This window comes from Hyalella azteca, unplaced genomic scaffold, assembly GCF_000764305.2.
Source record: "Hyalella azteca isolate HAZT.00-mixed unplaced genomic scaffold, Hazt_2.0.2 contig2444, whole genome shotgun sequence".
In the NCBI taxonomy this organism is placed as follows: domain Eukaryota; kingdom Metazoa; phylum Arthropoda; class Malacostraca; order Amphipoda; family Hyalellidae; genus Hyalella; species Hyalella azteca.
In genome coordinates this window covers 173,684-189,782 of record NW_025932718.1, presented here as the reverse complement: position 1 = coordinate 189,782, position 16,099 = coordinate 173,684, and the positions used below count along the sequence as shown (strand labels likewise).

Here is a 16,099-nt window from a genome sequence, read left to right as displayed (position 1 = left end):
TAAATCATAGAGAATAAACCTAAATCCATAGCATCGTATAAGTGAATGATTGATTGTCAAGTAATAAAAACAATCTTCACGTCGCTCCGCCGCCCTTCAAACACCCACCAACTTTCAGCATCAATTAAACAACTTGGAAACTGATCATTTATCGGCATAAAAAATACTCGTTATAATCAAAGTTGTTAATAACTCACCGCGATCATGACTTTCAGTCCTCGTACGGTCTTGCAGGAGCCAATATTTCAGCAATTCTGAAATGTCTGAGCCGTTCTTGCGCGAGGCGAACGCTACATTCAACACTGCTTGCCCTAACAGCCGCTCTGTATATTACACTGTAAATAAAATACAATAGCGCATGTCTGCCAGGGAGAGGTTGAAAATGTTTGACTACTCAGCAATACAGGAAATAACAGGTACAATTTAAGTAATTTGAGTTTGTTCGATGAGCGAATTTTTTTTGTGTGTGTTCAGAAGTTACAATTTACAAAAATCTAGTTAAAATTACCGGTAATATCTAAGATATTGTGCACAGTATAAATTAATTCTACAGAAATTAATAGCATCAAAATTAATATTCTCGCGCGACTATAACTGAGGTAAGGATGATGGGAGTCTAATATTTTAAATTCAAGATAAAACTTGAACGAATTTCCCCAAAACTGCAAAAGTGATGATAAGCAAAGACCGTGTAATAAAATCAGAAACGATTTTTCGATCAATCTTACCAAGTTTAATAATTATAAATGAATCGATTTAATAATATAATTATTCGTTGATTGAAACAGCAAATGTATCGAGTTTCTATAAAAGTCTTAAGCCAGAGCTACGAGATCTCCGAACTGAAGCACTTGGGACTCCGTGGACCACTACCTACATCCCCCACACTCCTCCACGACCACTGGATGACTGACCATCCTGCAAAGGATTTCTGCTGCAAGTTTTTATGCGACATTCGGCGGCCTTGTCTGAAAGTTTTTTCAATGTACCATCAGTAATCAGGACTGCAATATTACAGGCATTTCAATAAAAGTCAAATACTGAAACGCTGAATTCCTTTTTGTAGTAAGAATTTTAGCAGGGAGGGTAGAGCTTTTCAAACCTTTAATTGCTTTCGATATAAATTGAACGTTCCTTCAGTTTTTGAGAGTTCGTGGTAAAGGTAATTCTTAGACGAATCTCAAGGCAAATTTGAACGTTAAACTATGTATGTGGATAATTGTACAATATTTAATCCTAGATTCGTAAAACATCTTTCTTCAGAATCAAAATGCAAAAAAGTTCTTTACTACTGTATAAAAGTTTTTTACTATTGTAAAAATGTATACATATCCAAAATTTTTTAAATTGAAAGGTTTGGAAACCAGCTTTAACCATGGTGCCTAAAAATTTAGGATCTTGGAATCTCTGCATATTTTTGAACTAAAACTTGTTAACGCGGGACAATGCCTACAGTTCTCGATGGATTATTACGTTACTTTGCGCGCTTATCTAGCTATTTAGTTTGATATCACCTGAGTAAATTTTGTCGTTCTATTAATTTTGCATTTATCCCTGATGTTTTGATCTGATGAAAGACTAGGTTTCCGAAACTTTCCTACTAAAAACATAATGAAATTTTTTAGACCATGATTTGTCTTCAAATTCTTAGTTTATTTGCTATACGAATAAACTTACTTTACAAATATTTGTATAATGATTGAGCTAACGTAATTTAATTCAGTCTTACGATTTAAACAAATTAATTTAAATTTAAGATGAATTAAACGAAATTATCTGACGTGTGCCCACCAAACACTTGAAATAGAAGCACATATATAATTTTTTCAGCTAATGAGTATAGCCATTAGGCGAAACTTAATTTATTATTGAGATTTAGTCACTGATTTGAAGGCATCATATGCGAGAACGTTATTTCAGAAGTTGTCCATGCTAAATTCCTGCTGCCGAGTGTATCGTTTGAGAGCAATTTTCTGCTGATCATGCATGCTTCGATGCACAACTCGCGGACCCTGGCGTGGTCGACAAACGCTGACACATCAACTTCTCATGAGGCAATGGAAGATTAGCGGTCACGGGGCTTTAAATAGCTCGATTCCTTGCATCTCATTTCAGAAGGCAAGAGTCTGAGTAGCATTGGAGTGGTTGCATGTCTAGTGTTCAACTCACCATGAGCAATCCAGAAGCTAAAGATCTCATAAGTGAACTAGACACTGCTATAGCGTCAGTTGGGAAAACACGAGTTTTTAAACCGAAGAATAAAAATGTGAGCATTGACATGATCACGGCATCTATTTCATCTGTTAATATCGAGTGCCCTGAAGAAGGCACTGCTGATGCAAATGAAAAAACGAAAATTTGTTCGTTGTCAGTCGGGGTTCCTTTGAGAAACGTCGCTCATCATAAGTCATTAGCTGTGCATAAAATTAAAAAACGAAGGATTCTTTCAAATTTTGATTTCCACCAGTAAGTTTTAGACCAGCGAATGTAATCATAAGTGATGTACATGTTTTTTCACCAAGTTTTATCCAAGCTTTTTTCAACATTTCCTTTATAGTTCAGTAAAAAAAATTTTCGATATGTCTTATCAATGTCGATTATTCTACAGAAAAAATATTCAATGCTGATTTAAGTACCAAATAAGTAACATTAATAAATATTGTAACTGCATTAGTGTTTATCCTTTGATATCTAACGAATTATCCTCTGAACCGGCAACATAAATCGAGGAGTCTCGCTTTCCGCTGTATCTCGTTCCCAGCAGACTGCATGCGCGGGTTTACTCAAAGTCTCAAACGTTTGCACGTTATCTGAAGTGAGCAAATAACCTTTCCAAAATGAGTAGCAAAGCTCATCCTCCCGAGTTGAAAAAGTATGTATACTTGTTGATTACAATTAAATTTTAGGCATCCGACTGAGTCGCTTTTGGGTATTTTTCGGTATCTGTTATCCAAACGGATAGAATGATTTTTGACCAATGACAGTATCAATGCAATCTATATGGCAAATCCTCATGGGCTATTAGCCTTATTTTAGCAATACGTTGCATTTTTGTACAGTATGGGTAATGTAAACACAATTTCTATTTAATGTGTGATCATTTTAACATGCCAAAGCACAGTAAGGACTAAGGACCCTAATTAGGCTGATAATCATTATAATGTTTGTGTTACAACACATTTTCACTCAAAAGTCTCACTCCACTTTGCTACACGCTACCTATTTGCTATTAGGTACAAAAATTTGGAGCCATACTAGCATACTACCTACCATCATTTTTAGCTGTATTATACATGAATGAATTTTATTGATAGAAACCCATGCATTGATAATTGAGTGGAATTTTTTATAGCCCTAGGTATGCAGTAGGCTGAAACAGTGAAACTGGGTAGGTAGCTAGGCCTATGCAAGGCTGTTTCAAATATTAGCAAGCAAATGATGCAAGTTTCTGAGCTCATGACAAGTTGTCAATGGCCAACTCATTCCAGAAAATTGGACTGAAGCTATGAATGACTGTGAATGAAAGAAGAATGCTTGATCTTGCTGGCAGATTTTCATTTTCAGATGATTTTATGGCACTTGCCTGCTATTTAAAAAATTATACATGCACATTTTTGCCTTCAATTTGCCATTAAAACCAATTTTGCCTTTAAAACAAATTTTTACCTGTAATATTGTTTATAAATTTGTCCAATAGTCAAGCATGGGGCCATGGCTGTCAAAAGTCAAAACTGTTATTAATATCATATATCCATTATATTAGTTATAATTCAGGAGCTGGTTTCTTGAAACTAGGCTATTAATACTGCAAGTTCAACCTGAAATAGGATGCCAGACTGCCAGATTTCTGTTAATTGCAGGTGAAAAAGATTGTTTCTAGGGCAATTTTATAACATTTAATGCAAAGTGTACTGTTCTTCATCATTTTCACAGAATAAATTGGGCTAGGGGAAGGGCAATTTAAATGGGTAAAACTGTGAAATTTCCTATTTGGGCTGTAGAATGGAATTTTCTTACTTAATAAGACAATTTGTGGCCCCTGATTATACTTTTTAGCACATTTTCTCATTTATGGAAAAAAGGCGCTATTGTGCTTGTAATGTCTCTGTCTGTCTGTCTGTGACTTCACGGTTTCATTGACGAGAAAATGAGCTCTCTGTGGCTCACTGCAGTCTGCAGTGAGTAGGCCTACTGAGCTATATTATTTTGCTATATATATTCAAAAGTTTGCTGACTGATAGTAGGAGATAATAATAATAATATGATACAATAATACTAAATTTTATAAAAAGATAGGAGATGATTCATCTAGCATGAATCTTGATGCTCTTAAATTGATGAGGAAGTTGAAAGCTCTAGTTGTGCCTGGGCAGGTAGATAATTTCCATGCCAATTTAGGCTTCTGCCTAATTTTTCAATTTGACTAACTATTCTAAGTATTTCTAACTGATACATTTGACAGAAGAAAAGAAAAGAGAAAAAATCTCCTGTACCAAAACATTTCAACTTTTAGGTCTCATAATTAGAAAATATTTTTTGACTTTTTCAGCTTCAATTAAGTATTGGATGAGAAAATGTTTATTAAAAAGTAATATATCTACTCTAAAAATAGCAGTCAAGCTCTAGTTGCATTTGAGAAATGATATGCTCTACACTGAAACCCATACATGTGACAAAACTTCCAATGAAGATATAAATGTAGTACCGTAAAATGGGGTAACTTTGACCACTTTTTTTCAAAATGATGCATAGACAAGTTAAACTTAAATTGAAACGTGCAAAATACAGGTCTATACTCAAGCTTTACTCACCATAAATTGCTGGCTCCTGCCTCTCATAGTTTTGATGTAATTTTGAAAAAAGTGATGGTCTTTGTTACCTCAGCTCTTGGGGTTTCTTTGACCGGGTGGTAAAATCAATTTTATTTTTTGATAAAATAACTCCAAATAACTCCAGGTTTTGGTGCATTGTAGTAGAACTCTTCTAGTTACATATGCAAATGACAAATTTGTGGGAAGTGTCATAGTTTGCAAATTGGGGGCGCCGCCCCCCAGTGGGCGAAATGTGACCACCTAATGGCAGCCGTGATGGGGTAACATTGACCGGCTTGGAAATTAAGTTAAAATTACCATATATAAGACTCTGTAGAGTCTGAAACGTAAAGAAAAAAAAAACATTAATAGGTGTATCAAACATAAAATATGTTATATAGGTACCTATGGTAATTTTAACTTAATTTCCAAGCCGGTCAATGTTACCCCATCATGGCTGCCAATAGGTGGTCAAAGTTCCCCCATTGGGGGGCGGCACCCCCCATTTGCAAACTATGACACTTTCCTAAAATTTGTCTTTTGCATATGTAACTAGAAGAGTTTTACTACAATGCATCCAAAACCTGGAGTTATTTTACCAAAAAATGAAAAAATTGGAGGGGGTACTCTGACAGGCTTTAAATAATAGCTCTTTTTACCACTTTTTTCTTAGCTCGCTTTCGTGTCTGTGATGATCAAATCTTGCAATCGATCACGAACTTTCCCATTAGCTAGCGCTCTGAAACTTTTAGGGAAGCTCAGCTCCCGATAACAATACAATAATCAATAATTTGTTGCACGTTTCCAGGCGTATAAACTCTAAAGGAACTCACAAGCAGGGGTTGGAACCTTTAATGCACGTCATCCTCGAGAGGATATTTGTGTTTAGACTGCGTATATTGATGATACGCTTCGTATCATCGATACGTACATCAAGTCAAGTAAATTGGCTTGCAACAACGTGTTTCGTGTGTAGCAACGGACTAAAAATGAGAAAGTAAAATACTTAAAAAGCTAAAAAGTAGAAAATAAAATGTATAAAAAAATTTTTAAAGACCACGTTTTTCATGTGGACTCGAAAGTAGAAAATAATTTTTCGGCAGCTACTGATCTCTGTTTGCTTTCATTCTCTTGGTCTTTTGTATTTCAGTTAAAATATTTTACATCTAAAATGAAAAACGTGGGGCGCATCTTCATTTAGGCATGCCTTAATTTCAATTTTGAATTCAACCACTATTTCTAATTATATCAGCAATACACTTCTCAAATGTTCAATGAACCATCATATTCATCATATCAAGTAATCACCAAACAATTAAATACATATGCGCCCCACGTTTTTCATTTTAGATGTTGTAAAATATTTTAACTGAAATACAAAAGACCAAGAGAATGAAAGCAAACAGAGATCAGTAGCTGCCGAAAAATTATTTTCTACTTTTGAGTCCACATGAAAAACGTGGTCTTTGAAAATTTTTGTTATACATTTTATTTGTGGGTCACATTATTAATTTTTTAACCTATTAGATATGCAAACTTTTTAAATCTTTCTATTGTGTTATGTAGCCTCAATTGGGCCTTTGATGGCCATTGACAAAATTTTTCTATGTCAAATAGCTTTTGAGTTTTGAGGGTTTTTGTTAAAAAAACAAAAAGTGGTCAAAGTTACCTAACCCCATTTTATGGTATATACTATTGATTTGAACATTGTTGCCATAAATTTGCCAGTTGAATTTGAAATTTGATTCATCTTGCAGAAATCTTTCAGCTCCAAAAGTGGCAGGACAGTGGTTGAACGTCTATTCCAAAGTTATCGAAATTATATTGCTTTTGGCCTGCTCAATTTTAGTAACCAATAGAAATTTTCCATCTTGTGGCAGGACAGCCCTATTGTTGATCTATGCTCTGGCAGATATAGGTCTTAGGGAAATTTTTCTACACAAAATAAGTATTCAAAAAATATAATAAAAATGTTTCAGAAGAAATTGCTATTGGCTATACAGTTTGCCAGGCAATCCCCATATTTTTGTCTCAAAAAGATGCCAGACATTGATGCAAAGGAATGGCCCCATTGGCAGTGGATTTAAAGTACCACAACAGTGGGTTGTTTTCTAGATAGTTGATAGCTAAGATCTTAGCTAGATTCATAGCTATTCACTTGAGCTCATTTTTCCTGCTAGATGGCTTAGAAATAGGCTGGATCTTTCTATAAATTAGAATTAAGTTGGCACCTCTGAGAGCAGTGCTATTTATTTTAACCAAGTGATGGTTTGCACAGACAGAGCATGTTGATATCAACCACATGTTTGGCAAAGCAAATTTCTTAATTAACATCTGTTGTACTTTATATATAATAAAAAAAAGCACTCCAATCTAAAATTGGTCTATTTGCTACACAAGTAATATTATGAGGTTCAGAAGAGAAATTTCATAACTCAATACCAAGGACATTATTCTCTTTGCAAATATGTTATAAAAAAATTGCATTAGAAAAAATAATTTATTGGGGCTGTTTTTTTAACATCCAATGTGGTATAAAAATAAAACTATTGGAGAGTAGTTAAATAAATTTATTATAACAAAAGTTAGGTACATAATTAGTTACTGTTCAACATATTTTTCATTTAAATTGAGGTATTTTTTATACCTGGGTACAAGCTTCTTAATAGGAGTATTTTGTTCATAGAAGATTGCCACCAGTGACTTGAGTTGTGTTTTCATGGCACCATGCAGTGCATTGTCTTTTTGGAAGCTTTGTCCTCCTAGCATCTCCAGTTCCTGGAAAAGGTCATAGTCAGTTTCATCAAAGCATCACTGTAAGGATGGGCATTGTAATGAAAGTGCACTATTCCAAATGTGGAGCATTACTCTCTTTTTGTTCTGTATAGCTCTGCATTTTTACCATATGGCATATAGCCATGACTTAGCACAGATCAATATCACCTTATCCCAGAATGGAAATAAAATGCTGAGGGGGCAAAGCTTCCTAACAGATGACTTTGCTGCAAGATGCCCTGAAAGCCCATCTAAAATCCCTGGCAACAAACTGCTATGAACAAGCTATTAAAAAGCTTGTACCCACGTATGAAAAATTATTCAGTTTAAATGTTAACTTTGTTGAAAAGTAACTAATAATGTACCTAACTTATGATGATAAATAATAATAACTCCTAATAATAAATAATATTTGTTTAAAAATTACTTTTTAAAGAAAACACTTCTAAAGAATCCAGTGTTTCCAATATTACAGATGTACAATGAATTTCTAACTTTATTTTCGAATATTAAAAAAATAAATTTTTCAATTTTATTAATATATAAAATTTTTCAAAATTATTTATTCTGTTTATTGATTCATGCATTGCCTCCAACTTCACACAAGTGTGCAAAATTTCATATTTACTAGACAGGTAAAAGTGTGTCAAATATCAATTATAAGATTTGTAGCTGACAAAACTATTTTTTCAGTTTTTTAATAATAAAAAAAATTTATTCCTAAAACCATTTATTTTGTCATTTGATTCATGCATTGTCTCCAACTTTACACAAGTGTGCAAAATTTCAGATCGATAGGATAAGTAGAAGTGTATTAAATTTCGATTACAAGATTTGTAGCAGACAGACAGACAAACAAGAAGTGAAGTTGAATAGAAGTGTTGTAAAAAGAATGCTGTGCTACTTTGTAATTAAAAATTACATTGAAGAAAATGTTTGATTTTGCACTGTTTGAATATATTCCTTTCAATAATGAGAATCGGTGCAGTGCGTTTTGCTTTGATTATTTTCCAGCAATGTCATGTTGAAAGTATGTAGATAATTTGTTACGGGGTACCTGAGAACATCTACAAATAATTATCTTGAAAATTTTGTATATTATTTGAAAACTGCTCCATAATATTAATTTTTTTTATTTCCAGATATATGGACAAGCAGGTTAAAGCCAAGCTCAATGGCGGACGCATTGTTGAAGGGGTCCTGCGTGGCTTTGACCCCTTCCTCAACTTGGTGGTTGAAAACTGCGTTGAAATTAAGAAAACTGGAGAAAAAGTTCAGATTGGCAGTGTGGTAAGCAAACAAAAAAATATAGATAGATTAAATGTGACATTGAAAATTTGTTAGTGTTCAGTTTAGTGCTTTTTCTATTCCAATTAAAACTATACTACCTGTATTCCTGATTTTAATTGTTTTTTAATCCACTTAGTCAGTAGCATGAATTTGCTATTTTGAGATCACTAAGTATATCTAGATATTCAAATTCAAACTATGTCAATTTGGTCATATAGGTTGTTTAATCTCTGTTTACTTGTATTTATTGAATTTTTTAAGGATTGCAAAATGTTCACTTCTTTTGCAAACGCTAGAAGTATACAAATGTATAGATTAAATTTTTTCTCTCCTTCATAAGTTGAGACATGAAACTCTGACTTCACTTATAGCAGAAAGTAAATACAACTACTCTCTTGTATATTTGTTTGCACTTTTCAATAATTTAGATCATTGCAAAATGTTAATTACCTTTGGGCTTTCTCTCGTTTTTTTTGTGCAAATTTGTTGTGTACTTATCTAAACTGATGTGTTCAACAATAGGTTTGCTGGCATTGCTGCTGATGGTCACTGTGACAAATTATTGCTGTGTTCCACTTACAATATGCTCGCAGGAAAAGTTGCGCTTAAAGTAAATCAGTTAAGGTGTTTCAAATTTTAGTTCTATAACGTGATGTATATTTTTGCAGGTGATGAGAGGCAGCAGCATCGTCATGCTGGAGGCTCTGGACAGGATATCGTAAACTCATCGTCACCTCTCCCTACTTGTATGCCATCAGGCTGTGCAAGGGATTTGAGCCATTTTGCGTCTTGTTCAATCACTTTACATTGGAAAGATAATTATAATGTATTGCTTGGTCATAATTCTACCAATTCAAGTTCAAATTTAACTATGATTCTGAAGCCATCTATTTTATTTGCTCATTTCTTTCCGAGAAAGTTGAACTCGCACAATCGTCCATGTCCCATTATTTAGATTGGTTAGCTTTAAATCCTCAATCATTTACCTCCTAGTTATGATCTCTTATTACGATGGCATGCGATCTCTAAGTACCAGCTGACAGTAAAGTTAAGCAAATCTCATAATGATTTTCATTGCCTTTTTTACTACTCAACTCCGAAAATTTGCCAGTGCTAAATCATACTACTAAATGTGTCAAAAAATTTATACCTTGTATAATGACCTCATGTTGCTTATTTACGTACCGCTGACCTTCCATGATAAATTACTGAGGGGAAGCTATGGGATTACGTGACCGGTGCGGTAACATCGTTACTTAACTTTCTTGCTAACAGGATCACTGAAGTTAGCTATTTTGAACGGATTGTAGAAAGAGCCTTAAATTGCCGACAATGAACACTGTGAAATCGTCACATGTCAAATTGCACTTAGATAAAATTAATGTAAAAGAAGTGGAATATCAAGATACTATTGAATCCGTATGTTTTGACAAAAAACAGTGCGTATACGACCATAAATGTGCTCGAATTTTATTTCAAGACTCGGTTTTGTTCTTTCCTGCTTTGAATTCACTATTAACAGCTGAGGTTTATACCGATGCAATGCCGAAATTACAGCTTAAAGAGACAGAAAATTCGTCTGGCATTCAAAGAAAATTTCGTTCAACTCTGCTATAACATCCTTGGTTGTGACGGTCTGGCAGGCTCGGCATGTCGCACCAGGACGGATGACCTCTCGACCTCAAAGAGCGATCTTGAGGCCGCACTAGATCGGAAGAGCCGTGATCTGGAGGACCAGGCTAGCTGCGTGGGCACCACGTTGACAAGCTAGTTTGCGGTCTTTCCGCCTCGGTTCAACCCTTCCGAAGTCCGACGTCGTCAAAGATGATGATGATCCAGAAGCGGCATTGGCTCAAGCTGGAGCTTAAGTGCTACAAATTCGAGTTTCGGCGGATTAAACTAATTGCCAAGGTCAGAAGCGTCAAGACTTAGGACAGTACAGCGGCAGGAGCGTCTTAAATCTATATACTCATTCAGGTCATTCTAGATTAGAAGAGTGGGTCGCCGGCCAGCGCTGTGCACAGAGCGATCGTGCAAGCCAGTTCGGAGGAAGAGAGATGCCCTCGCAGATGTACCATTTCTTAAACGTAGAGCCAAAGCGTACCCAGTCGCCTAAGTTTGGTCCTAGTAATGCCGCCAAGGCGCCGGTCATGGAAGACTCCTTCCTAACGATGCTCGTCGCCGAATTGAAGAGTGCACCTAAGAAGCTGTACAAAGAGGAGCCGCAGTATTTCGACAACTGGCTTCATAATTTACAACAAAGAATAGAGGAGTCACAATTGGGACCACGCAAAGCCATGGAGGTGTTGCCAATCATTCCACAGGCGAGCCGCTCGAGCTGATCGTAAGGTATCCGTCGGCACTCGGCAGTACATATGGATCAGCAACTACAACCTCGTTCTATTTTCACCGAATTGAGAAAAAGGTTTGGCTAGAGCCTAAAAATCGCAAGTTATGTGTACAATCGACTTTTTTCGATCGCTGGAATTGCTGGCCAAGCCTGAAGTCAGATTCAGGCGTAGCCCTGAAACTCAAGGCAATTTGATGACTTATGCGGGCCCCATACATCATAGAGTCCGACTCGCGAGTCTAACTCGGCTAACCTCAAAAAAAAAAAAAAAAAATATGGCGCCAAACGAGCCGAGGTGGGCAAAAAGAGGCGAGCCGAGCCAGGGCTTCCACTGATTGCTGTGGGGCTCGGCTAGAGTTCAGTTGCTATGCAGACGTCTATCTGAGAGGATGTATGCAGCAATGGCGGACTCCAGGCTATTCATGAGCCCCGACTTTTTAACAAAAACAAAGTTCATAGAAGAGTACCGTGCCTTTGGAAGGTTCGTTGCTCGTAATAATCCGACAAATCAAAAAGAGCATGGGAACATCTCGTTGGAATTACGCGGAAAAAGTAGTAAATGCAGACCTTAACTTTGTTAAGAAAAAAGTGGATAATATTTCGAGCATCATTCAGGAAATAATTGAGAAAGATTCGCGAGAGGACGCGATGTGGTGCGACATCCGATGACACGTACACGGTTACACCCCAACTTTGTGGTGATAATATGGTGGAGAACTTTAGGTCTGCGAACGACCGTCCGGTGGCTTTAAAACGTTGAGTAGCAATTAGCCGTTCCTCCGCTGTTATAGCCATGGTTATAGCTTTCCAAGTACTGTGTCTCGTTTTGCTATGAAGGGTTTGACTTTGTCCAAATAACAGTCCAATAGGACATTAAAGTTTTCTGCAGACATCCTTAAAATAGTTTCGATAGCCGTTTCGACTATCGCAAATATTCGACTATCGCAACTATAAAAAAATATTGCATAATTCCAACACCCACACCTCCTCGCCCCAACCTCCAGTATAATTTCCTTTTTGAGGGAGCTTTTTCCTGACCATATTTTCCTGAGTACTTTTTGAGGGAGCTGCTTTTCCTGACCATATTATCATGAATGGGGTCCCCCAAGTCAAGTAGCCATTCTGTCGCCTACATTATTTTATGTCGTGCTCTCAGATCTAACTTGTTTACGGAGGGTGGCGCTGGCAGAGTGTGCGGATGACATTGCCCATCTACTGCAAGTCTGCAGGAGCAGGGGTCCTGACTTGAAATAGATGCTAGCCTGTGATCTGTTTGAATCCTGAAAAAACCAAACTACAAAAGATTAATATTTACTCGTTACTCGTAAATATGTTAACTACACTCCTACAAGTATTGATAATGTAAATATTGTACATGTCAATCGTCAGAACAGAATATAGAAGTATGTATTGAGTCCTTGCTGACTTTTGCTTGACTCTCCAAGTCTCCAGCTTTGGCATAGAAAGATAACATAAAATACCTCAAAGATAGCTGCAACAGGAGCAGGAGGACCAATGTAATCATGTAATCATTATTGTAATGCAGGCAATGTCAGCTTGTCAGCAGTTCAGCAACTTCAGCAGACAGCAGTCAGCACACGGCATAGTGACAAACCAGAGATTTTTTAGAATCAGTTCATTTTTAATTTCCTCATTTACTTAAGATTTAAACTAATTTCTTATGTATGATAAGGCTGGTATCCAGGATACTCTACTGGTCTACTTATAGGACTCAAAAATGAACTTGAGGGAGAGTCTTAAAAACTCTCTGCTTTGCCACTATGGCACACGGCATAGTGGCAAACCAGAGCTTATTCAGAATCAGTTCATTTTTAATTTCCTCATTTACTCCAGATTTAAACCAATTTCTTAAGTATGATAATGCTGGTATCCAGGATACCCGATACTTTACTGGTCTACTGATAGGACTCAAAAATGAACTTGAGGGAGAGTCTAAAAAACACTCTGCTTTGCCACTATGGCACACGGCACACCATAGCACAGCCGCACAGCGGCACAGAGGAGCAGATAGAGAAGTATTAACATAACATAATGATATTGGTGCTAAAGAGTATGCCTGATGTGGTCATGTACTACCATACCCAGGATGGTGCCGTTTTCCGCGGATTAATCCGGCGTAAACGAGACTCCAAGCCCTTCTACTGGCGTACAACGCGGCATACAAAGAGCTAAAATAACGTTATTGGCGCACACGCCCGGCGTACGTCCGCATCTGGCTTGTCTCGACGTACGTCTGCATCTGGGCGATCTGGCTTGTCCTGACGTACCGTACGTCCGCATCTGGCTTGCCTTGGTGTACGTTTGCATCTGGGTGATCTGGCTTGTCCTGACGTACTGTACGTCCGCAACTGGATTGCCTTGGCGTACATCCGCATCTGGGTGATCTGGCTTGTCCCGACGTACGTCTTCATCTGGTTTTGAACATTTTAGTGCATACTAATGCGTTTTAAGGCGATTTAGGGCCTTCTAATGCGATCTAGCGCGTTCTATTACAATCTAGTGCGTTCTATTACGATCTAGTGCCTTCTACTGCTTATCAAGAAAAATCATATATTATTGAAAGATAATTAAAGGCATACTGTACTGAGTAATGTGAGTATTACGTCTGTTCCTCCACAAACTGCTCGTGCGCGGCAGCGCGACGTAGAATTGATGGCCAGGATTGCGCAAACACGTGCGCAAAGAGAATCAATTTTCATTACATTGCGCCAACTGTGCACAGCAATAGCTTAAAAAAAAGTGAAAATGCGCAGGAAAATTCAACGAAAACATACCTACATCATCCTGAGTGTGGCCGTGGTGTTGGTTCTTGTTTCAAATTCCTTTAGGGACCTTATATAAAGTACGTATAAACCATACAGTCCATACTTATATACTTCAATGAGGTCCCCATGCAGACGTCGATAACTGAGGCTTGTGAGCTTTATAATCTTTAATCTTTCTTCATAGGACTTGCCCTTCAAGCCTGGAATTATCCTTGTACATCTTTGAACATTCTCTTTTAAATTTTTGTCCTTTTCAAATTTTGGTGACCACACAACGTTTCCAAACTCAAGATTTGGCGCACAACAGCAACAAACAATTTCTTCATCTCTTCTGCAGCTAGGAACCCGTATTCTGGAAGAGCATCTGATTAGACCAAGAAGTTTGTTAGATGTATCAGCTTTTGTTTCAACATGCTTAGAAAATTTCAGCTCCTTGTCAATATAAACTCCAAGATCTTTTTCCACACTAGATTTTTCAATCATTACTCTCTTGTTGTAACCATGTCTTCTCATACTGTAATCTTGCTGCTCATTGTTCTTCCCTAGGTGAAGTACTTTACACTTGTCAGCATTAAAACGCAGCTGCCACGTATTAGCCCAGTTAACTAAACTGTCAAGATCATCTTGCAATTGCACTTTGATGCATCCTTCATTGTATTATAAACTTTGTGTCGTCGGCATACATGGAGCACACGCTGGACACTACTGGCAGATTTAATGCTGACCCGTTATCATCTACCTAATAGAAAGTCTATGATCCATTGGAGTATGTTTCCCTCAATTCCCAAAGACTTCACTTTACTTAGCAGCCTCTCGTGTGGAACACTATCAAATGCTTTGGCAAAATCACGGTTTAATGCATCCACTGGCTCCCTTTTGTCCAGAATATGAGTAAAATCGTTCAACGTAGACAATAAGTTAGTGGTGCAGCATCTACCAGCAATAAAACCATGTTGACAATCTGATAGGAGATGGTGAACAGTCAAGTGATCAAACTGTCAAGTGATTAGTATTGCTTAAGCCTTAAATTTTACAAAGCAGTAAATGAGTTTTAAGAACTTAAAAGTAAGCTGTACTATGCCCTATTGCTCCATGCTTTATGTAGCAGCTATTTTTAAAAGCTTAAAATCCAGAATAGATACCTCAAGTTAGCTATTGAGTTGACACTATTTTAGGAAAATTAGAGTCATAGTAGGATATTTGCCTTGATTATCTTTCTCTAAGGGAAGAATCATAGAGATGGCTTTTGCAAAATTTAGGTTGGGGCATGTTGGACTAAAGAAACATTTGTATAGGTTTAAATTAACCAACACAGATCTTTGTTTATGTAGAAGAACTCAATTGCTAGAACATTTTTTTCTACAATGTCCATTAGATGTTAAGTTGCACAATTATGCAGACTCAATTAGAGTCCCTGTAATCATGAAATGTACAGGAGTACAGTGGTGGAGGACAATATCCTCCCAAGATTCAATGTAAAATAATGAAATATGTATCACTTTTTCTGGCTGCTACTGGAACTGTGGAAGATTGAAAGAATTTTAGAACTAAGCAATAACCCAGACACTGATTAATTTCAAAGGAGCTCATTGTCAACTGACCCCCAGCACCTCACCTACAGATGTACCGTACAAAGTATATGCAAGTACATCACTTGTAAGGGAGCATTGCATGAGGTATATTTTGCTGTCCTGATGAGTGATGACAAGTCTTTGGACCATGGAATTAACAATTTGACCCCACGCCTGGACCTGGTAGTAGTAGAGTAGAATTAGACTGGTCCATGACATGCCTAAAAGCTCTAGATCTCCTGAACAAAACAATATATGCTCTAGGCTGCGCCTGCCCAGGCTGGACCATCTTACCCAATGAGCTCATGAGTCCAATTGACACTGACAATGTAGAAAAGGGCTACTAAGCAGTAGACTAACCTAAAGAACCCATAATGTAATTGCAGCCATGCCCAAGAAGCCTTTGAGCCGCTAGGTGCATGGTGGATGACACCATATCCTCTAAAAACAAACCACCATCACCACCAATATCTGTTTTATGGTCTTGCAACATCCCAAAAAAATTTTCAAAATGCA

The 16,099-nt window shown here is 37.0% G+C and overlaps 1 protein-coding gene across 1 annotated transcript; it reads left to right on the top strand.

Moving 5' to 3' along the window:
- Positions 1-2,737: 2,737 nt before the first annotated feature.
- Positions 2,738-9,938, top strand: LOC108671304 (small nuclear ribonucleoprotein G). The gene is made up of 3 exons (XM_018158817.2): positions 2,738-2,872; positions 8,729-8,876; positions 9,545-9,938. The coding sequence occupies exons 1-3, from the start codon at positions 2,838-2,840 to the stop codon at positions 9,596-9,598; spliced, it is 237 nt and encodes a 78-aa protein (XP_018014306.1). The 5' UTR covers positions 2,738-2,837; the 3' UTR covers positions 9,599-9,938.
- Positions 9,939-16,099: the final 6,161 nt, after the last annotated feature.